This window comes from Rhinoraja longicauda, chromosome 39 (genome assembly GCF_053455715.1).
Source record: "Rhinoraja longicauda isolate Sanriku21f chromosome 39, sRhiLon1.1, whole genome shotgun sequence".
Taxonomy (NCBI): domain Eukaryota; kingdom Metazoa; phylum Chordata; class Chondrichthyes; order Rajiformes; family Arhynchobatidae; genus Rhinoraja; species Rhinoraja longicauda.
In genome coordinates, this window is record NC_135991.1 from 3,651,914 (window position 1) to 3,675,367 (window position 23,454).

A 23,454-nucleotide genomic window follows, 5' to 3' on the forward strand; every position below is an offset into this window, starting at 1 on the left:
CCTCTTTACTTTACTATAATAAATTTACAACAATAAATTAATCCAATATTTGTTACCCTCTCCCTCTCCCTCCCCTTCCCTTCCCGTCTCCCTCTCTGCCTTCTCTTTCTCTCTGTTACTTCTCTCTCTCTCTCCTCCCTTTCTCTCCCCCCTCCACCATAAGAATACATTTACATTAATAAATTAAACTAGCCTAATATTTGATACCGCAATTCCCCCCTCTCTCTCTCTCTCATCTCTTCGTACTCTGTCTCCCCGTCTCTTCCCATCTCCCCCCTGTGTCTCCGCTCTCTCTTTCACTCGCTCTCTCTCTCCCCCCTCTTTCTGCCCCCCCTTTCTGCCCCCTCTATCCGATCTGTAGCACCACCACCAATCCAGTGGAGATGTTGACCATCATGGGTTCTCTGGATAACGGCAGGGGAATGGTGATTTTTTTTGTGGATCACCAGCGATTTCCCGTTCAAAGACTCGTTTAGTTTCGAGAGACAGAGCAGAAACAGGCGCTTCGACCCACCGAGTCCGTGCCGACCAGCGATCGCCCGTTCACCCACTAGTTTAGTTAAGTGATACAGTGCGGAAATTAAACTAATATTTGTTACACTCGCTCCGCTCAAGGAGGCAGATTATTATCTCAATGGTGTCATAGGAAAAAGGGATATGGAACGAGGTACAAGGTGCCCTTGTACAACAGTCACTGAAAGTATGCATCATAACGAGAGGATTTGAGTACTGTAGCAAAGAGATCCTTCTGCAGTTTGATAGCGCCTTGTTGAGACCACATATGAATTACATGCAATATGGCCGCGCCGTTGTGTTTGGCTGCCTGTCGTCGCTCACCTAGAGATCGTAGTGTTCTTCGAGCCACTTTGGTCTACGACCGCCGAACCCTCCTGTTGATCCGACCCTCCGTCGTCGACTTCTTCAGTCCAGGTCCCGGACAAAGTTTCTTCCAACGATCGCTCCTCGATCAACTCCCGGTAGATGTGCGGGCCCAGCCTTACATCCACCGCCGCACGCACCGCGCTAGGAGGCGGGGTAAACCCGCGGGAACATTTGAAAATTTAAAAAACCTCGCCCGCGCTCATCCAACAGCGGCCTACCTTGCCCAGCGCTGCGAAGTCGGACCTGGTCGACCTTACAGCTCCATCCACCGGCGCTCCCTCGAGCTCAGGTATGCCGCTCTTCGACCGATCATCCCGGTCCCTGGACTGCCGGCCCGCGGGCTCCCAGCAAGGCCATCTGTGAAGCGCAGCGGCGTGGTCTCCCTGAACCTCCACCCGCTGGCGTGGGAGCCGCTACCAGACCGAAGTTCACCTGCTGTCCCTGCTGTGCCTGCTAAAGTGGCCCTGATCAACGCAAGATCCCTGCAGAACAAGACCTTCATCCTCAACGACTTCTTCACCACCCGTGGATTGGACTTCTTACTGCTCACAGAATCCTGGCTTAACCCTGGTGAGCTTGCTCCACTCGTGGAACTCTGTCCTGATGACTGTAACTTCTTCACCTCGCCTAGGCTCTCCGGACGCGGTGGGGGCTTAGCCACTGTGTTTAAAAAACATTTCAACTGCCGCCTCCTGAACGCTGATCATTTCTCCAGTTTCGAGGTGCAACTAATTAAAGTAGGCCTAGCCTATCCCCTCTTAATTGTTCTTGTGTATCGCCCACCAAAAATGCATAAGGACTTCATCACCCAATTTGCTGATCTGATTTCTAGCATTTTGCCCAAATTTGACCGGATCATGATTCTTGGTGACTTTAATATTCATGTTTGCTGTCCCACTAAGCCTCTTGTGAGTGAATTTATGCACCTGGTTGAGGCCTTCAATCTGACTCTTCACACCGCGGGACCCACTCACAAGTTAGGCCATACTCTCGACCTAGTGTTATCGTCCGGATTCCCAATCAACAACATTGAAACTACTGAAGCCTGTCTATCGGACCACAGCGCTATCATTTTTAACGCATCTCTGCCTTTATCTCCCGCAAAATCTCATTTCCCTGTTCGCTACTCCCGCGACATAAATTCATTGACTGCCAGTAAATTCTCCGAGGCTCTCACAGCTGCCCCAACATCTGCACTATTGAGGCCTCTCCCCCCATCTCATCACTGAGGATCTCGCCTCTTTATTTAATATCACTTGCTCTTCCATCCTGGATTCTATCGCTCCCCTTAAAATGAAAAAGCCTAAGCCCAAAGGTCGACCTTGGCTCAATGACACCACCAAAGCCCTAAGAAGGGAGTGCAGAAAATCAGAAAGGAGGTGGAAATGTGACAAGCTTCAAATTTCCTTCGAAATTCTGAGAAACAATCTTCTCAAATACCAGGAAGCAGTAAAGTCTGCTAGAGCACAATACTTCTCCGACCTTATTTCCAAAAACTCTCATAACTCCAAGGTCCTATTTACCTCTGTCATATGTCCCGCCCCCAGTACCAGCTTAGTTGGGTCCCCTGCTAAGTGCGAAGAATTCGCTAAATTTTTCACCAACAAAGTTGAGAAGATTAGAATGAAAATTTCCCCTCCCACCCGTGACCTAGCTGTCTCACTAGTCTGTTCATCTAAATTGGACTGCTTCCAACCCGTCACTCTATCCTCCCTTGCAAAGCTTGTCTCCGCTATGAAACCTGCAACCTGCCCCCTTGATCCTGCCCCCACTGCCCTTCTGAAGGATGTCATTGCAATAGCCGTTCCCAGCATCCTCTCTATTATCAACAGTTCTCTGGCCACTGGCACTGTTCCAACCAGTTTCAAGCAAGCGGTGGTCCAGCCCCTACTGAAAAAACCTAACCTAGACCCCACCTTGCCTAGCAACTACAGACCAATTTCCAAACTGCCATTCCTGTCAAAAGTCCTTGAAAAGGCAATTCTAAACCAATTAATGCCCTACCTGCACCAAAACACCATCCTGGAAGGTTTCCAGTCAGGTTTCAGAGCCCACCACAGCACAGATTCTGCCTTGTTGCAGGTACACAACGACCTGCTTCTCGCCATCGACACCGGCGACTGTGCAATCCTGCTCCTTCTCGACCTCAGCGCAGCGTTCGATACAGTGGACCACACCATCCTTATTGACCGTCTCCGGTACGCGGTTGGCATTGATGGCACTGCCCTGAGCTGGTTCGCTTCGTACCTCAAAGATAGGAGTTTCGCCATCAACATAGGCAGTTATTCCTCTGCTACAGCTAGCCTCTCCTGCGGAGTTCCACAAGGCTCCACCCTAGGCCCCATTCTCTTCTCTCTATACATGCTCCCCCTTGGCCAAATCATTCAAAGGCACGGCATTTCTTTCCACTGCTATGCCGATGACACTCAGCTTTACCTCCCCCTGAAACCCAACAACCAGTCAAATTTAAACAGCCTCTTACACTGCCTTGAGGACATAAAATGTTGGATGGCACAGAACTTCCTCCAATTAAATGAGAGCAAGTCTGAGGTCATCCTATTTGGCCCCCCCGACTCCATCAAATCGATAACAGGCAGTCTTGGAAGTCTATCCTGCCTAGTCAAACCGCATGTCAAAAACCTCGGCATGATATTTGACTCTGCATTAAAATTTGATACGCAAGTCAACGCTATGGTAAAAGCCAGCTTTTTCCAACTTCGAACCATACCTAAAATCAAACCTTTCCTCCAATTCGACGACACAGAAAAAATCATTCACGCTTTCATTTCCTCCCGCCTAGACTACTGCAACTCCCTATACACTGGGATCAGCCAATCTTCCCTGTCCTGCCTGCAACTGGTCCAAAACGCCGCAGCGAGACTCCTGACGGGTACCCGTAAAAGGGACCACATCAGCCCGATTCTGGCCTCTCTCCACTGGCTCCCTGTACGGTACAGAATCAACTTCAAGCTCCTCCTATTCACGTATAAAGCCCTAAATGGACATTCCCCCCCGACATCAAAAATCTTCTAACCCACCTCTCTAACTCCAGGTCCCTCAGGTCGGCCGACTTGGGGCTACTCACTATCCCGCGGTCTAGGCTTAAGCTCAGGGGTGACCGCGCTTTTGCGGTTGCAGCTCCTAGACTGTGGAACAGCATCCCGCTCCCCATTAGAACTGCCCCCTCCATCGACTCCTTTAAGTCGAGGCCTAAAACCTATTTCTACTCCCTAGCTTTTGAGGCTCATTGAGGAGGCGCTGTGAACTGTTTGCGTGAACTGTATGTTTCTTTTCTTTTTTCCTTAGTACCTAATCAGATGTCCAGCACTTTGGTCAACGTGGGTTGTTTTTAAATGTGCTATACAAATAAAATTGACTTGACTTGACTACTCTGTGCAGTTTTGGTCTCATAATTTGAGGAAGGACATCCTTGCTATTGAGGCAGTGCAGCGTGGGTTCACGAGGTTAATCCCCGGGATGGCGGGACAGTCATATGAGGAAAGATTGGAAAGGCTGGGCTTGTATTCAGTGGAATTTAGAAGGACGAGTGGGAAGCTTATTGAAACGTATAAAATTATAAAGGATTGGGCAAGGTAGATGCAGGAAAAATGTTCGCAATGTTGGAGGAGTCCAGAATCAGGGGCCACAGTCCAAGAATAAAGGGAAGGCCATTTAAAAATGAGATGAGAAAAAGAAAATCACCCTGAGAGATGTGAATTTGTGGGATTCTCTGCGACAGAAGGCAGTAGAGGCCAGTTCACTGGATGAATTTAGAAGAGAGTTGGATAGAGCTCTCGGGCCGAGAAGAATCAAGGGATATAGGGAGACATCAGGCGCAGGTTACTGACTGGATGATCAGCCAAGATCACTTTGAATGTCGGAACTGGCTCGAAGTGCCAAATGGCCTCCTCCTGCACCTATGTTCTGTGTTTCTATGCAACTGCTGTAGGTTACCTCCCCCCTCCCCCTCGACACCATCCAAGGACCCCGACAGTCTTTTCAGGTGAGGCACAGGTTCACTTACATCTGCTCCAAGCTCATCTACTCTATCCGCTATTCCAGGTGTCAACTTCTGTACTTCGGCGAGATCCTAAGTGCAGGTTCGGCGATCGTTTCGCTGATCAACTCCGCTCAGTCCGCCGAATCCTCCCTGATCTCCCAGTTGGTAAGCACTTAACTCCCCCTCCCGTTCCCAATCTGACCTTTCTGTCCTGGGCCTCCTCCATTGTCAGAGTGAGGCCCCGGTGCAAATTGGAGGAACAGCACCTCATATTTCGCTTGGGTATCTTAAACACCAGCGGTATGGACATTGACCTGTCTAACTTAAAATAGTCCTTGCTGACTCTCTCTCTCCATCCCCACCCCCTTCCCAGTTCTCCCACCGTCTTACTGCATCCGACTACATTCTTCTCTGATATCAATAGTCAATAGTCAATAGTCGTTTATTTGTTACATACACATAAATGTGTAGCAAAATGAAACATTACCCGCAGTTGAACAATAAGACCAATAAGATTAATCAATAAAAATGCAATAACACATACAATCACAACTAACACCAAACAAAAAGAAACACCCATCACAGTGAGTCTCCTCCAGTCCCTCCTCACTGTGATGGAAGGCCAAAATGTATTTTTCTCTTCCCTGCCGTCTTGTCCCGTGGTCAGGCTGTTGGAGTTGCCACGTCGGGGCGGTCGGGGCTCCCGACATTGAAGCCCCCGCTGGGCGGTGAAAGGTCAACGGCCTATTTCAGGCCGATCCGGACGGTGAAAGGTCCGTGGCGGGCCGACCCAAGCCCCGCGATTCGGGGCGGGCGAACACGCTGCCGCTGCCGCTGCCGGAGCTCCCGATGTCGGCCCCCACCCAGGGGCCTGCGGGCTTCCGACGTCCACGCGGCCCGCGCCGGAGCCTCCGGAGACGAGTCGCAGCCGTTCCCGCAGCATCCGCAGGCAGCCAGCGCCGCAGGTGGTGAGTCCGCGCCGCGGGCTCTGCGAACCAGAGCCCCAGGTGTTCCCAGGTGAATGGCCGGTGGTAGGCCGCAACGGGAACGGAGACACGACACAGAACAAAGGTCACGTCTCCGTTCTGGAGAAAGAATGTTACAGTTCCCGTTCCCTCCCACCTCCCCCCCCCCCACAAAACATAACATACAACACTACATCATATTAAACTACAATTCAGACAAAAACAACAAAAAACACAAAAGACAGACGGACTGCAGGCAAGCCGCAGCTGCGACGGCAGCGCTGGCTCCTCCTCTGATATTAGTCTGAAGAAGGGTCTGCCTGTCCCGCTGAGTTACTCCAGAATATTGTGTGTGCATTGGGGTGAGACAGATTGATTGCCAGATAAATTCCAATAAATCGAGGAAATTATTTTAATGATCATGAGCCGTATATTTTGCCCATTTTGTGCACCCATTTCTGTGTCTGATCATTGAATGACGTAATATCGAGAGTCATACCATGCGGAAACATGCCCAGTTCGTCCGTGTCGATCACGATGACCCATCTGCCCTCGTCGCCTTATCCAGTATGTGGCCCAAACCCTTCGAAACCATAGGTGCCAAACCGTCCTTCGAACGTTGTTGTGATACCTACCTCGGTTATTTCCTCTGGCAGCTCGTTTCATATACTGAACACCCTATATGAATGTTAGGAGAGCAGGTTGCGAGATAGATTATGAGAGAGGCATAGGTTGGGTATAGAGGCGGAACCTTTGTTCCTCAGGGTGAAAATGCCATTAAATCGAGGAAATGGTTTTAAGGCTCGAGGGACAACGGGGATGCACAGGCATTCTGTGTGTTTTGTTTTTACACAGAAGTTGGTGGGCGCTGCCAGGGGTGCTAGATGTGACAGTGATACTTGAGAGAATCGTTCATAGGCACGAGGATATGCAGGGCGTGGGTGGATATGGATCAGGCGCACGCAAAGGGCATTAGTTTATCGTGACATTATGTTTGACACAGAAATTGTGAACCGGAGGCCCAGTTTCTGTGCTGTACTGTGCGATGTTCTTCGAGAGGAATGTTACATTGAGCTCACGCTCAGATTACCAATGTTGCGTTTAACTCTGTATTAGAACTATTAGATTTAACTGAGAGTGTGTGCAGAACAGTTCCAGTTGCAAGGTACAACAGGGGCGGCACAGTGGCTTAGGCCCGACGCAGTGGTGTAGCGGTAGAGATGCTGCCTTACAGCGACAGAGACCCGAGTTCGATTCTGACTGCGGGTACTATCTGTACGGATAGTGGCCGCGTGGGTTTTCGCCGTGTGTTCCGGTTTCCTCGTTAACGCCAAAGACTCCCGGATTTTTAGGTTATTAGGCTTTGTTTAAAATTGCAAATGGTTCATAGTTTGTTGGATAGTGTTAGTGCATGGGGTGATTGATTATCGACGCAGATTCTGCGTGCCCAAATGCATGTTTACGCGCTGTAATTCTCAAGTCCAAAGTCTAAAGTACGTGCTGACAAGGTCAAAGTCCTGTTTGATATTGTAGAACTGATCTTTACCAAGGGTGTGTCAGCTTACCGAGAAGGCATATACCAAGACTTCCTCAGGCCAGAACCAGAACCGGAGTTCAGAACAAGGTAAGGACACGGGATATATTGGGGAATGGTACAGTATTGATAGAACGGCAACTACCAACTCGGTATTGGTCGAAAGTTTGGATAGGATAAATCGTCGATTTATAACTAAATAACCGTTAAGAATGTATCGAGTCATAGAGCGTGGAAACAGCCATTCTGCCTAACTTTCTCATTTCGGCCAACATATTCCAGCCATACGAGTTTCACCTGCCTGCGTTTGACCCAAATCGCTCTAAACCTGTCATATACATGCAACTGTCGAACCGTTTCTCAAACGTTGCGATAGTCCCAAAATCAACTACCTCCCCTGGCATCACAAAATGCTGGAGTAACTCAGCGGATGAGGCAGCATCTCAGGAGAGAAGGAATGGGTGACGTTTCGGGTCGAGACCCGTCTTCAGTCTGAATAAGGGTCTCGACCCGAAACGTCACCCATTCCTTCTCTCCTGAGATGCTGCCTGACCCGCAGAATTACACCAGCATTTTGTGATACCTTCGATTGGTACCAGCATCTTCTGATATTTTCCTACACTACCTGGATAGTGTGGATCATTTGGAATGTTTTGACACAGATAATCCATCTATGATTTGCTCAAAAAGTGGGGGCGAGGGATGACTTCACATCCCAGATAAGATAATTGGCACAGGGTAAGGACATCAAATGTTTAGGGGAGAAATCAGAAGAATGGGGTTGAGAGGAAAATGATCAGCTATTTTAACCCCCAAAATGTTGAGCAAACTATAGGCAAATTGACCAATTCTGCGGCGATTCGTACCCGCTTCAACGTCCTCCCCATCATTCCTACCAAGGGGGCGACCGAATCTCAGCAGTGTCTTTGCGTGAACGCCGCCTTGCCACTGGGGTTTCTCAAGGTGACCATGCTGATCACTGCACGTTCCTGCGGCACGGCAGGGTGTGGGGAAATGTGAAAAGTGGTCAAAGTCCTGTTTACCATCCTAATCAGGAACTGTTATTTCCCTCGTGTGTGTGCGCTCACCGTGATGGCAGATAAAGCTGAATTACCCGGGTTAAGAGCAACTCCGTCAATACCAGGCAAGGGCACAGAATATATGTCCGATTTAACTGTTTATTCTACTTCCACCTCAAATTCTTCTTCCACCTGAACACGAGTGATTCAATGATTTAATGATGCTGTACTGACATCTGGCCTGGCTCATTTCGCCAATAAATAGTTCACTGCGGTCCCACATTGTTTCAGGAAACCCTTTTGAATACACCTAAAAAATGCGCCCGCCTAATCTCCTTGGTCGGAGTAAGTCCCTGTTGATATTGGAGAAATTAAAGTCTTCATCTACAATAACACTGTTATTCGCTTTCTTCTGCATATAATCCTCGATCTTCACTTGGCAATGGGGCACCGTATAATATATTCACTTTAGAATATAATATCTATTCTGATTTTAGGGATCAACCCATGACGTCTCAGTAGGCGTAACCGACTGAGTCATCTCTGAGTACAGCACCGGCATTTTTATTGATCAACAAAACTATTTCTTCATTTTAGTTTTCGGTTTTAAAGATACAGCGCGGAAACAGGTCCTTCGGCCCATCTATTCCGCACTGTCCAGTGATTCCCGCGCACTAACGATATCCGCCACAATGGACAATTTTCCGATCATACCAAACCAATTCACCTAACTGCCTGTACGCCGTTGGAGTGTGGGAGAAAACCGAAGATCTCGGAGATAACCCATGCAAGTCACGCGGAGAAACTAGAACTCCGTATAGAGAAGTACAGTCTTTTACACAGAGAAGTGGAATCGAGGGAGGACACACACACAGCATTCTTCTGCACTGACTACATCACACTTTTGCCGGCCACCCATCTCTACCCCTCTACGCGGTATATGGAACAAGCTTTCAGAGGGGTTAGATCCGTGACGCTCACATTTTGGCTTCAGTACTGTGCTTCCCACGGTGCGGATCAGTGTCAGTATTGGCCTATCCACGAAATAGGGGTACTCGGTAATTTCCATCCCAAATAGCGAAACGCCTATAGTGCGGTGCTGCTTCCATAGTGGGACACTCTGTCAATGACTCTGTCAATAACTTTGTCTCCACCTATATCCTTCCTTTGTCCCGCCCCCCTGACATCAGTCTGAAGAAGGGTATCAACCCGAAACGTCACCCATTCCTTCTCTCCCGAGATGCTGCCTGACCTGCTGAGTTACTCCAGCATTTTGTGAATAAATACCTTCGATTTGCAACGGGAACGGAGACACGACACAGAACAAAGGTCACGTCTCCGTTCTGGAGAGAGAATGTTACAGTTCCCGTTCCCTCCCACCCCCCCCCCCCCCCACAAAACATAACATACAACACTACATCATATTAAACTACAATTCAGACAAAAACAACAAAAAACACAAAAGACAGACGGACAGCAGGCAAGCCGCAGCTGCGACGGCAGCGCTGGCTCATCCTCTGATATTAGTCTGAAAAAGGTCTGCCTGTCCCGCTGAGTTACTCCAGAATATTGTGTGTGCATTGGAGTGAGACAGATTGATTGCCAGATAAATTCCAATAAATCGAGGAAATTATTGTAATGATCATGAGCCGTATATTTTGCCCATTTTGTGCACCCATTTCTGTGTCTGATCATTGAATGACGTAATATCGAGAGTCATACCATGCGGAAACATGCCCAGTTCGTCCGTGTCGATCACGATGACCCATCTGCCCTCGTCGCCTTATCCAGTATGTGGCCCAAACCCTTCGAAACCATAGGTGCCAAAACGTCCTTCGAACGTTGTTGTGATACCTACCTCGGTTATTTCCTCTGGCAGCTCGTTTCATATACTGAACACCCTATATGAATGTTAGGAGAGCAGGTTGCGAGATAGATTATGAGAGAGGCATAGGTTGGGTATAGAGGCGGAACCTTTGTTCCTCAGGGTGAAAATGCCATTAAATCGAGGAAATGGTTTTAAGGCTCGAGGGACAACGGGGATGCACAGGCATTCTGTGTGTTTTGTTTTTACACAGAAGTTGGTGGGCGCTGCCAGGGGTGCTAGATGTGACAGTGATACTTGAGAGAATCTTTCATAGGCACGAGGATATGCAGGGCGTGGGTGGATATGGATCAGGCGCACGCAAAGGGCATTAGTTTATCGTGACATTATGTTTGACACAGAAATTGTGAACCGGAGGCCCAGTTTCTGTGCTGTACTGTGCGATGTTCTTCGAGAGGAATGTTACATTGAGCTCACGCTCAGATTACCAATGTTGCGTTTAACTCTGTATTAGAACTATTAGATTTAACTGAGAGTGTGTGCAGAACAGTTCCAGTTGCAAGGTACAACAGGGGCGGCACAGTGGCTTAGGCCCGACGCAGTGGTGTAGCGGTAGAGATGCTGCCTTACAGCGACAGAGACCCGAGTTCGATTCTGACTGCGGGTACTATCTGTACGGATAGTGGCCGCGTGGGTTTTCGCCGTGTGTTCCGGTTTCCTCGTTAACGCCAAAGACTCCCGGATTTTTAGGTTATTAGGCTTTGTTTAAAATTGCAAATGGTTCATAGTTTGTTGGATAGTGTTAGTGCATGGGGTGATTGATTATCGACGCAGATTCTGCGTGCCCAAATGCATGTTTACGCGCTGTAATTCTCAAGTCCAAAGTCTAAAGTACGTGCTGACAAGGTCAAAGTCCTGTTTGATATTGTAGAACTGATCTTTACCAAGGGTGTGTCAGCTTACCGAGAAGGCATATACGAAGACTTCCTCAGGCCAGAACCAGAACCGGAGTTCAGAACAAGGTAAGGACACGGGATATATTGGGGAATGGTACAGTATTGATAGAACGGCAACTGCCAACTCGGTATTGGTCGAAAGTTTGGATAGGATAAATCGTCGATTTATAACTAAATAACCGTTAAGAATGTATCGAGTCATAGAGCGTGGAAACAGCCATTCTGCCTAACTTTCTCATTTCGGCCAACATATTCCAGCCATACGAGTTTCACCTGCCTGCGTTTGACCCAAATCGCTCTAAACCTGTCATATACATGCAACTGTCGAACCGTTTCTCAAACGTTGCGATAGTCCCAGAATCAACTACCTCCCCTGGCATCACAAAATGCTGGAGTAACTCAGCGGATGAGGCAGCATCTCAGGAGAGAAGGAATGGGTGACGTTTCGGGTCGAGACCCGTCTTCAGTCTGAATAAGGGTCTCGACGCGAAACGTCACCCATTCCTTCTCTCCTGAGATGCTGCCTGACCCGCAGAATTACACCAGCATTTTGTGATACCTTCGATTGGTACCAGCATCTTCTGATATTTTCCTACACTACCTGGATAGTGTGGATCATTTGGAATGTTTTGACACAGATAATCCATCTATGATTTGCTCAAAAAGTGGGGGCGAGGGATGACTTCACATTTTGTGTGCAATCCCAGATAAGATAATTGGCACAGGGTAAGGACATCAAATGTTTAGGGGAGAAATCAGAAGAATGGGGTTGAGAGGAAAATGATCAGCTATTTTAACCCCCAAAATGTTGAGCAAACTATAGGCAAATTGACCAATTCTGCGGCGATTCGTACCATCTATCCCGCTTCAACGTCCTCCCCATCATTCCTACCAAGGGGGCGACCGAATCTCAGCCAGTGTTTTTGCGTGAACGCCGCCTTGCCACTGGGGTTTCTCAAGGTGACCATGCTGATCACTGCACGTTCCTGCGGCACGGCAGGGTGTGGGGAAATGTGAAAAGTGGTCAAAGTCCTGTTTACCATCCTAATCAGGAACTGTTATTTCCCTCGTGTGTGTGCGCTCACCGTGATGGCAGATAAAGCTGAATTACCCGGGTTAAGAGCAACTCCGTCAATACCAGGCAAGGGCACAGAATATATGGCCGATTTAACTGTTTATTCTTCTTCCACCTCAAATTCTTCTTCCACCTGAACACGAGTGATTCAATGATTGAATGATGCTGTACTGACATCTGGCCTGGCTCATTTCGCCAATAAATAGTTCACTGCGGTCCCACATTGTTTCAGGAAACCCTTTTGAATACACCTAAAAAATGCGCCCGCCTAATCTCCTTGGTCGGAGTAAGTTCCTGTTGATATTGGAGAAATTAAAGTCTTCATCTACAATAACACTGTTATTCGCTTTCTTCTGCATATAATCCTCGATCTTCACTTGGCAATGTTCACCGTATAATATATTCACTTTAGAATATAATATCTATTCTGATTTTAGGGATCAACCCATGACGTCTCAGTAGGCGTAACCGACTGAGTCATCTCTGAGTACAGCACCGGCATTTTTATTGATCAACAAAACTATTTCTTCATTTTAGTTTTCGGTTTTAAAGATACAGCGCGGAAACAGGTCCTTCGGCCCATCTATTCCGCACTGTCCAGTGATTCCCGCGCACTAACGATATCCGCCACAATGGACAATTTTCCGATCATACCAAACCAATTCACCTAACTGCCTGTACGCCGTTGGAGTGTGGGAGAAAACCGAAGATCTCGGAGATAACCCATGCAAGTCACTCTGTCAATGATGCCCTTGTACAAAGGTAGACACGAAATTCCGGAGTAACTCAGGGAGACAGGCAGCATCTCTGGAGAGAATGTAGCTCTACAATTTGGCGCTCCATCACCGCCCTATTGCCATTCCAGGGAAACTATTCATGTCAAGTTAAGTCAAGTCAATTTTATTTGTATAGCACATTTAAAAACAACCCACGTTGACCAAAGTGCTGTACATCTGATTAGGTTCCAATGGGAAAAGAATGAAACATACAGTAGCACGCAAACAGTTCACAGCGCCTCCTCAATGAGCCTCAAACGCTAGGGAGTATAAATAGGTTTTGAGCCTGGACTTAAAGGAGTCGATGGAGGGGGCAGTTCTGATGGGGAGAGGGATGCTGTTCCACAGTCTAGGAGCTGCAACCGCAAAAGCGCGGTCACCCCTGAGCTTAAGCCTAGACCGTGGGCCTCCAACTATTGATCTGCCTCCAAAATCTCTTGCGTGATCTTCATTTCGCATATTACTTAATTTGCTTTCAGCACTGAATCTGAAACGGGACAACTGGAACTAGTTTCACAAAATATTTTAAAGTCCAGCTGAAATCTTATGACATTTCGCTCTGGTGGTGTTATTGAACATCGAAACGTACCACGCAGCACAGAAGCACACAGCACAGCAAGTGCTCTGGTAAAGAGCCAACATTGTATTTTGAAGCAGCAACGTACGAGACTAGCGCTGTCAGAGAGGCAGTGACCTTTGTCGGTGCTCAGAGCGATTGCTTTGAATTATGACCGTGCGAAAGCTGAGCGAAAAAGTCAAATTGTTTTTGACGTGTGTTGCTGGAGCCACAGAGTGCCTCGCCTTTGCGGGTGAGATCCAAGGCTGGCCTTCCCTGGTCTTTGTGCTGAAAGAGGAAGATTACTTCGCTGACCTCTGTATCCCTCTGTGCAACTCCAGCGATCCTGGGACGAGGAATGCCACTGGTAAGTGACCGAGAATAGTGCAGGGGGAGAAGTAGGTCGTGGAGTGTCATTGGAACGGAGAAGCAAGAGATATCAGATGTTGGGATTTTGGGCAAAACACAAATTGCTCCAGGAACTCTGGGGATCCGGCAACATTTATGAAGGGAATGTGCATGTGACGAATCGAGTGGAGGCCCTTTCCAAACGGCTGTAGTTGAAGAGAAGCTGGAAAAGATAGATGGGTGCTGGGGCAAAGTCGTTGCTGGATACACGCGTGGATTATTGATTGTGAGTGGAGTAATTGACAGGTGAGAAGGAAAAATGAGACAAATTCATGTAAGGTGAGCAGAGCTGTGCAGGAGTAAGATGTAAATCCGGAGACGGTATAGAGGTGGAATGGTGGCGTGAGGTACTTTAAAGAGGGGAAATTGATTACGTTTAGTTTTCCGTTCATTTTTATTGTTGTCAGATTTACCGAGGTACTGTGAAAAAAATGTTTGCATGCTATCCGTTAAATCAGGCAACACTATTCCTGAATACCTGTTATACTTGCGTGGAGCTCAGAGAAGCAGGCCGTTTAAAAACGGAGTAAAGTGTTCATTGGCTTGAAAGTTTGTTACAAAAGAAGGTGACTCACAGGTAAAGGCAGTTTAATAAGAGCGCCAAGACCCAGGTTCTAGTGTTATCCTTGCGTGGAGCTCAGAGGTGCAGGCAGTTTAAAAACGGAGTAAAGAGTTCATTGGCTGGAAAGTTTGTTACAAAAGAAGGAGACTCACAGGTAAAGGCAGTTTAAAAAGAGCGCCAAGACCCAGGTTCAGGTAATTTACTAATCAGCCCCAAAGTACTTGATTAGGTAGCAGATACAAATGTGCAGCTGTAGCGGAGCAGCCTTGGGGGTGAAGTGCTTTGGGAGGTAAAGTGTGAATCTTTGGCTTGAGAGTCTTCGGTGAGAAGGCAGAGGCAAGGAGGCTACGCTTGTTTGAACTTTGACTTGTGATTTTGCTCACTGAAGAAATAACAGGAGTGTTGGTGCAGTGTGTTTCCTATAGGATGTGGGAAGGCAGGGACACCGCTGGAGCTTCTGCGAACTACACTTGCAGGAATTCTGTCCAGATGCAGCTCCTGCGTGAACGTGTTGGGGAACTGGAGAAGCAGTTGGTTGGCCTCAGAGCCTACCGGGATAACGATAGTTTCCTGGACAGGACCTACAGTGAGGTTGTCACGCCAAGGATAGAGGAAGAGCAAAGGTGGTTGACTGTGAGAAAGGGTAGTACAAATGGAGTGCAGGAGACCCCGGTGGCTGTGCCGAATGAAAACAGGTGCACCCACTTGGGAGCTGTCAGGGCAGAAGATGCTTCCAGTCCGAACGCCGGACAAGTCGATGAGACTCTACCGGTGAGACCGACGTCGGACAGAGCCGTAGTGGTGGGTGACTCCATTGTCCCATGTGCGGATAGGAGATTCTGTGGTGGAAAGCGAGACTCGAGGATGGTCTGTTGCCTCCCTGGTGCCAGGGTTAAAGATGTCACGGACCGACTTCCGAACATCCTCGAAAAGGAAGATGAACAATCAGAGGTAGTCGTGCATTTGGGCACAAACGACGTCGAGGGGAAGAGGAAGTAGGATTTGCATCGTGAGTTTAAAGAGCAAGGAAGTAGACTGAAAAGCAGGACTTATAGGGTGGTTATCTCTGGATTGCTTCCTGTACCTCGTGCTGGTGAGAGCAGGAACAGGGAGACAGTGAATATGAATGTGTGCCTGAGGGGCTGGTGCAGGGAGCAGGGATTTAGATTTATAGACCATTCGGATCTCTTCTGGGGTAGGGATGACCTGTACAAAAGGGGCGGGTTACACCTTAACTGGAGGGGGACCAACGTTATGGCAGGCAGGTTTGCTACTGTTACACGTGTGGGTTTAAATAAAATAGTGCGGGTGAGGGGTTGACATATTCGGCATATAAAGATGGAGTTAAAGGGGAAGTGATTACAGGAAAAGTTGCAAAAGACTCCCGAATTAATGGTAAGGACATTTCGATAAGGGACAAGAGAAGGCTAACAGTGACGGTGTGAGAGGGGAGGTGAATACCGAAGTTAAAGGGTTGCATTTGAATGCGCGAAGCATAAAAAATAAAGTGGATAAGCTTGAGGCCAAGTTAGATATTGGCAAGTATGATGTTGTGGGTATTACAGAGACGTGGCTGCAAAAAGACCAGGCCTGGGAGCTGAATATTCAGCGTTACACGACCTATCGACCACAGACAGGTGGGCACAGGGGGCGGGGTCGCTCTGTTGCTAAGGAATGATATTCAGTCCCTTGCTGGAGTCAATTATAAAAGAAGAAATTGCGGAACGTTTGGATAGCAGTAACAGGATCGTTTCGTGTCAGCATGGATTTACGAATGGGGAAATCATGCTTGACTAATCTTCTGGATATTTGTGAGGATGTAACTAGGAAAATGGACAAGGAAGAGACAGTGGATGTAGTGTACCTGGAATTTCAGAAACCTTTGATAAGGTCCTAATCATTAATGCAAATCATTAATATATATGGTAAACAGCTGAGGCCCCAACACCGAGCCTTACGGCACTCCACTCGCCACTGCCTGCCATTCTGGAAAGGACCCGTTTACACCTACTCTTTGCTTCCTGTCTCCCAACCAATTTTCTATCCATGTCAACACCGATGACAGGCTAACTGGTTTGTAATTCCCCGTTTTCTCTCTCGATCCGTTCTTAAAAAGTTGGATAACATTAGCTATCCTCCAATCCACAAGAACTGATCCTGAATTTATTGAACATTGGAAAATGATCATCAATGCGTCCACTATGTCTAGAGCCACCTCCCCGAGGACCCTGGGATGCAGACCATCAGGCTCAGGGAATTTATCATCCTTCAGTCCCATTAGTCTACCCATTACTATTTCTCGCCTAATGAAAATTTATTTCAGTTCCTCTACCCCCCAAATCCTCTGTCCTCCAGTACATCTGGGAGATTGTTTGTGTCTTCCTTGGTGAAGACAGATCCGAAGTAGCTGTTCAACCCCTCTGCTGTTTCCTTGTTGTCCATAATAATATCACCCGTGTCTGCCTTCAAGGGAGGCATATTCTATGCCTCTCTAATTTTATGTACTTCTATCATGTCTCCATTTCAATTGGACTTCCAATTTCAACCGCACATCTACCTTTTATTTTATTTTCCTCTCTCAAATCCATGCCGCTCCCCCCGTTACCGAGTCTTCCACTACGTTTCCCTTTCCCCGTACCGTCCTTCCGCTCTCCGGCCCGCGCTCACACTCCACCTCTCTCTAATTTTCTCTCTATCACTCTTTCTCTCAGTGCACTGTGATCCGCAGGGCGAACGCTTCACCCTAGTCTTCACTGTAGCCGTTCTCATCATGAATATCGCGAGTGTTGCCAGCGGTGCGCTGCTCGACTACTGCGGAATCTTGCCGACCCGCCTCGTGGCCATGTAAGTCACTCTTGGGTAAATGATTGCGGGGGATGTGCGGCGGCTGCGCGAATGGCTTCAGTCAAGATTCTCTCGGACGAAGACACATATTTCGGAAGAGAGGATTAGCAAGCGGGGTCCTTATTCCTTGGAGGGAAAGAGGCTGAGCGGTAACCTTATGGGACTTATGGTATAAACCCACGAGGACATTAGGTGACTCATGTACATGATTTTGCACCCTGGTAAGTGGAATCAGAAGCTAGATGGCACAGATTTAAGATGAAAGGGGGAAATATTTAGCAGGTACATGAGAAGCCCCTCTTTCTCACATAGAGTAATGGGTACATGAAATTAGGTAGTGGTTGAGGCAGGTGCAATAACCTCTCTATGTCTCAAACGGGAGAGCAATTGCTACAAACCATAGGACTATCAAATTAGAAGTAGACCACTTGGTCCATCGAGTCTGCTTTGCCATTCGATCATGGTTGGGTTTTTTTATCTTCGCAACCCTATTTTCCTTCCTTTTGCCCGTAATATTTGACGCCTTGCTGACCAGGAACCTATTATTCCCCGCTTTAAGAAATACCCAATGTCATAACCTCCACAGCCGTATGTGTGCAAAGAATTACGTGGATTCGCCACCATCTGGCTAACGACATTATTCCTCAAATGTATCACAAAAAGCTGGAATAACTCAGCGGGTCAGGCAGCATAGCAGGAGAGAAGGAATGTGTGACGTTTCGGGTCGAGAACCTTCTTCAGACTGATGTCAGGGGAGGGGGCGGGACAAGGAAAGATGCAGTTGGAGACAGGAAGACACTGGGAGAACGGGGAAGGGGAGGGGAAAGAGAGGGATTGAGGAGCTCTCTAAAGTTAGAGAATTCCTCACATCCAATTCAAAGCACGTCGTTTTATTCTGAGGATCTGCCCTCTGGTCCTTGGCACTCCCTCCACTGGAATCATCCTCGGCACATGCATTCTATACAGTGCATTCAGAAAGTATTCAGACCCCTTAACTTTTTCCCATATTTTGTTACTCTACAGCCTTATTTAAAAATTGATTAAATTCATTTTTTATCATCAATCTTCACAAAACACCCCATAATAAAAAAAGCAAAAACAGGTGTTTAGAAATGTTTGCAAAGTAATTAAAAAGAAATTTCTGAAATTTCACATTCGCATAAGTATTCAGCGACGTAGCGGCCAGCTTCTCGTCTATCAATTAGCACCCAAGATGCCACTTGCATAGAACGGGTGAAACGATAAACTTAATGACTCGAGCAAATATAAATAACAGAAACACTCCTTGACGTTTGAGTAGTTAGTCCTCTTTTTTTTAAGGTGCAATTGGCATATCTCTTGTCATCGACAGGTTATTGATTTACTAGGTAAAATTCCACATCTTACCACATTCTATGCGATCGATACGAATTGCCAGGTATAACTTCGGCGGAATCTGTATTAATCTTCTTGTCAATAAGATTTACAGCCGATTACATCTTGGCTAATGAATCTTTTGGCGGAGCATTTGGCTCAACCTCTATCAGCACCTCCCGGCTCACACACTCTGCCAGCACGTACCCAACTGCCCGCACTCAAGCTCCTACGTAAGCATTGCATTACATCTATAGTGTCCAAACTACAGCAGGATACAAGGTAATAATATTAATATGCAAAAATAGCTAACAAATGCAAAATGGCTCCCACAAGATCCTTTAATCAGTACGTTGTTCAGGCACCTTTGGCAGCGAATAGAGCCCCAAGTCTTCTTGGGTATGACGCTACAAGCTCGCCACAGCTGTATTTGGGTAATGTCTCCCATTCTTTCCTGCAGATCCTCTCAAGCTCTGTCAGGTTTGATGGGGAGCATCGATGCACAGGTATTTTCACGTCCACGTGGAGATGTTCGATCGGTCTCAAGTCCGGGTTCTGGCTGGGCCACACAAGGACATCCACAGACTTGTCACGAAGCCACTCCTGCGTTGTCTCGGCTGTGTGCCTCGGCTCGTTGTCCTTTTGGAAGATGAACGTCCGCCTCAGTCTCTGTTCCAGAACGCTCTGGGGCAGGTTTCCATCAAGGATCTCTCTGTACTTTGCTCCGTTCAGCACTCCCTCGATCCTGACTAGTCTCCCAGTTCCCGCCGCTGAAAAGCATCCCCACAGCATGATGTTGCCACCACCATGCTTCACCGCCGGTCAGGTGGCCAGTTGATGAGCGGTACCGCTTGGCATTCAGGCCAAAAAGTTATATCTTGGTTTCATCAGACCAGAGAATCTTGTTCCCCATGGTCTGAGAGTCCTTTTGACAAACATTAAGCGGGCTGTCATGTGCCTTTTATTGAGGAATGGCCTCCGTCCGGTCACTCTACCATAAAGGGCTGATTTGTGGAGTGCTGCAGATATAGTGGTCCGTCTGGAAGGTTCTCCCATCTTCACAGAGGAACACTGAAGCTCTGTCAGAGTGACCATCGGGTTCTTGATCACCTGCCTGACCAAGACCAAGTGTTCATCCCAGTTTGGCAAAAGAACAAACCAGGAAAGGTAGTGCATCCGTGGCTAACAAGGGAAATCAAGGATAGTATTAAAACAAAAGATGAAGCATACAGATTAGCCAGAAAAAGTAGCATACCAGAGGACTGGGAGAAATTCAGAGTCCAGCAGAGGAGGACAAAGGGCTTAATTAGGAAAGGGAAAATAGACTATGAGGGAAAACTGGCAAGGAACATAAAAACAGACTGCAAAAGCTTTTATAGATATGTCAAGAGAAAAAGATTAGTTAAGGCAAATGTAGGTCCCTTGCAGTCTGAAACAGGTGAATTGATCATAGGGAACAAGGAGATGGCAGACCAATTGAACAAATACTTTGGTTCTGTCTTCACTAAGGAAGACATAAACCGTCTGCCGGAAATAGCGGGGGACCGGTGGTCTAATGAGATGGAGGAATTGAGGGAAATCCAGGTTAGTCGGGAAGTGGTGTTAGGTAAATTAAATGGATTAAAGGCAGATAAATCCCCAGGGCCAGATAGGCTGCATCCCAGAGTGCTTAAGGAAGTAGCCTCAGAAATAGTGGATGCATTAGTGATAATTTTTCAAAACTCTTTAGATTCTGGAGTAGTTCCTGAGGACTGGAGGGTAGCTAATGTAACCCCACTTTTTAAAAAGGGAGGGAGAGAGAAAACGGGGAATTATAGACCAGTTAGCCTAACATCGGTAGTGGGGAAAATGCTAGAGTCAGTTATTAAAGATGTGATAGCATCACATTTGGTAAGTGGTGAAATCATCGGACAAAGTCAGCATGGATTTACCAAAGGCAAATCATGTCTGACGAATCTTATCGAATTTTTCGAGGATGTAACTAGTAGAGTGGATAAGGAAGAACCAGTCGATGTGTTATATCTGGACTTTCAGAAGGCCTTCGGCAAGGTCCCACATAGGAGATTGGTGTACAAACTTAAAGCACACGGCATTGAGGGTTCAGTTTTGAGGTGGATAGAAAATTGGTTGGCGGACAGGAAGCAAAGAGTAGGAATAAACGGGTCCTTTTCGGAATGGCAGGCAGTGACTAGTGGGGTACCGCAAGGCTCAGTGCTGGGACCCCAGTTATTTACAGTGTATATTAATGATTTGGACGAGGGAATTGAATGCAACATCTCTAAGTTTGCGGATGACACGAAGCTGGGTGGCAGTGTTAGCTGCGAGGAGGATGCTAGGAGGCTGCCTAGTGACTTGGATAGAGTAGGCGAGTGGGCAAATGCATGGCAGATGCAATATAATGTGGATAAATGTGAGGTTATCCACTTTGGCGGCATGAACAGGAAAGCAGAGTATTACCTGAATGGTGACCGATTGGGAGAAGGGGAGATGCAACGTGACCTGGGTGTCATGGTGCACCAGTCATTGAAAGCAAGCATGCAGGTGCAGCAGGCAGTGAAGAAAGCGAATGGTATGTTGGCATTCATAGCAAGAGGATTTGAGTTTAGGAGCAGAGAGGTTCTGCTGCAGTTGTACAGGGCCTTGGTGAGACCGCACCTGGAGTATTGTGTGCAGTTTTGGTCTCCTAACCTGAGGAAAGACGTTCTTGCCTTAGAGGGAGTATTGAGAAGGTTCACCAGATTAATCCCTGGGATGGCGGGACTTGCATATAAGGAAAGACTGGATAGACTGGGCTTGTACTCGCTGGAATTTAGAAGACTGAGGGGGGATCTTATAGAAACATATAAAATTCTTAAGGGGTTGGAGAGGCTAGATGCGGGAAGATTGTTCCCGATGTTGGGGGAGTCCAGAACCAGGGATCACAGCTTAAGGATAAGGGGGAAGTCTTTTAGGACCGAGATGAGAAAACATTTCTTCACACAGAGAGTGGTGAGTCTGTGGAATTCTCTGCCACAGAAGGTAGTTGAGGCCAGTTCATTGGCTATATTTAAGAGGGAGTTAGATGTGGCCCTTTTTGCTAAAGGGATCAGGGGGTATGGAGAGAAGGCAGGTACAGGCTACTGAGCTGGATGATCAGCCATGATCATATTGAATGGCGGTGCAGGCTCGAAGGGCCGAATGGCCTACTCCTGCACCTATTTTCTATGTTTCTACGTTTCTATCTCCCCTGATTGCTCAGTTTGGCCGGGTGGCCAGCTCTATGAAGTGTCCTGGTGGTTCCAAAGTTCTTCCATTTAAGAAGGCCGGAGGCCACTGTGCTCTTCTGGACCTGCAATTCTGCAGAAATTGTTTTATACCCTTCCCCAAATCTGTGTCTCGACACAATCAACGGAGGTCTACCAACAATTCCTTCGTCTTCATGGCTTGATTTTTGCTCTCCAATGCACGGTCCCTCCCTTTCCCCTCTCCCTCTCTTTCCCCCCACCCTCTCTTTCCCCTGCCCTTCCCAATTCTCCCACTGTCTTCCTGGATGAAGGGGAAGCAGTGGATATAGTGTATCTAGACTTCAGAAAGCCTTTGATAAGGTCCCGCACGGGAGTTTGGCGAGCAAAATAAGAGCACATGGTATTGGGGGTAGGTTGTTGACATGGATAGAGAATTGGTTGGCAGACAGGAAGCAAAGAGTAGGAGTAAACGGGTCCTTTTCAGAATGGCAGGCAGCGGCGAGTGGAGTGCCGCAAGGCTCCGTGTTGGGGCCGCAACTGTTTACCATATATGACACAAAGCTGGGTGGCAGTGTGAACTGCGGAGGATATTAGGTGGTTGCAGGGTGACCTGAACAGTTTGAGTGAGTGGGCAGATGCGGGGCGGATGCAGTATAATATAGATAAATGTGGGGTTATCCACTTTGGCGTCAAAACAAGGAGGCAGATTATTACCCAAATGGTGTTAGTTTAGGTAAGGGGGAAGTGCAGCGAGACCTGGATGAGCTTGCAAACAGTTACTAAAAGTTGGCGTGCAGGTACAGCAGGCAGTGAAGAAAGCTAATGGCACGTTGGCCTTCATAACGAGAGGAATTCAGTGTAGTAGTAAAGAGATTCTTCTCCAGTTGTATAGGCCCCTGGTGAGACCACATCTGGATTATTGTGTACAGTTTTGGTCTCCTAATTTGAGGAAGGACATCCTTGTAATTGAGGCTGTGCACGTAGGTTCACGAGTTTGATCCCTGGGATGACGGGACTATCATATGAGGAAAGATTCAAAAGACCAGGCTTCTATTCATTGGAGTTTAGAAGAATGAGAGGGGATCTTATAGACATATAAAATTATAAAAGGACTGGACAAGCTAGATGCTGGAAAAATGTTCCCAATGTTGGGGGGTCCAGAACCAGGGGCCACGGTCTTAGAATAAATGGGAGATCATTTAAAACTGAGTTGAGAAGGAACTTCTTCGCCCAGAAAGTTGTGAATTTGTGGAATTCTCTGCTGCAGAGGGCAGTGGCGGCCAAATCACTGGATGAATTTAAGAGAGAGTTAGATAGAGCTCTCGTGGCTAGTAGAATCAAGGGATATGGGGAAAAGTTGGGCACAGGTTACTGATTGTGGATGATCAGCCATGATCACAATGAATGGCGGTGCTGGTTCGAAGGGCCGAATGGCCTCCTCCTGCACCTACCTTCTATATTTATACGTTTCTATG

At 47.5% G+C, this 23,454-nt stretch overlaps 1 protein-coding gene across 1 annotated transcript in view; it reads left to right on the forward strand.

Moving 5' to 3' along the window:
* Window positions 1-23,454, forward strand: part of LOC144611101 (equilibrative nucleobase transporter 1-like) — a 74,614-nt gene that overhangs the window by 4,638 nt on the left and 46,522 nt on the right. Inside the window, exons 3-6 of the mRNA XM_078430173.1 lie at window positions 4,306-4,346; window positions 13,788-13,955; window positions 16,124-16,195; window positions 17,270-17,402. Coding sequence (XP_078286299.1) covers window positions 4,306-4,346; window positions 13,788-13,955; window positions 16,124-16,195; window positions 17,270-17,402 — 414 coding nt within the window. The remainder of the gene's footprint in view (window positions 1-4,305; window positions 4,347-13,787; window positions 13,956-16,123; window positions 16,196-17,269; window positions 17,403-23,454) is intronic.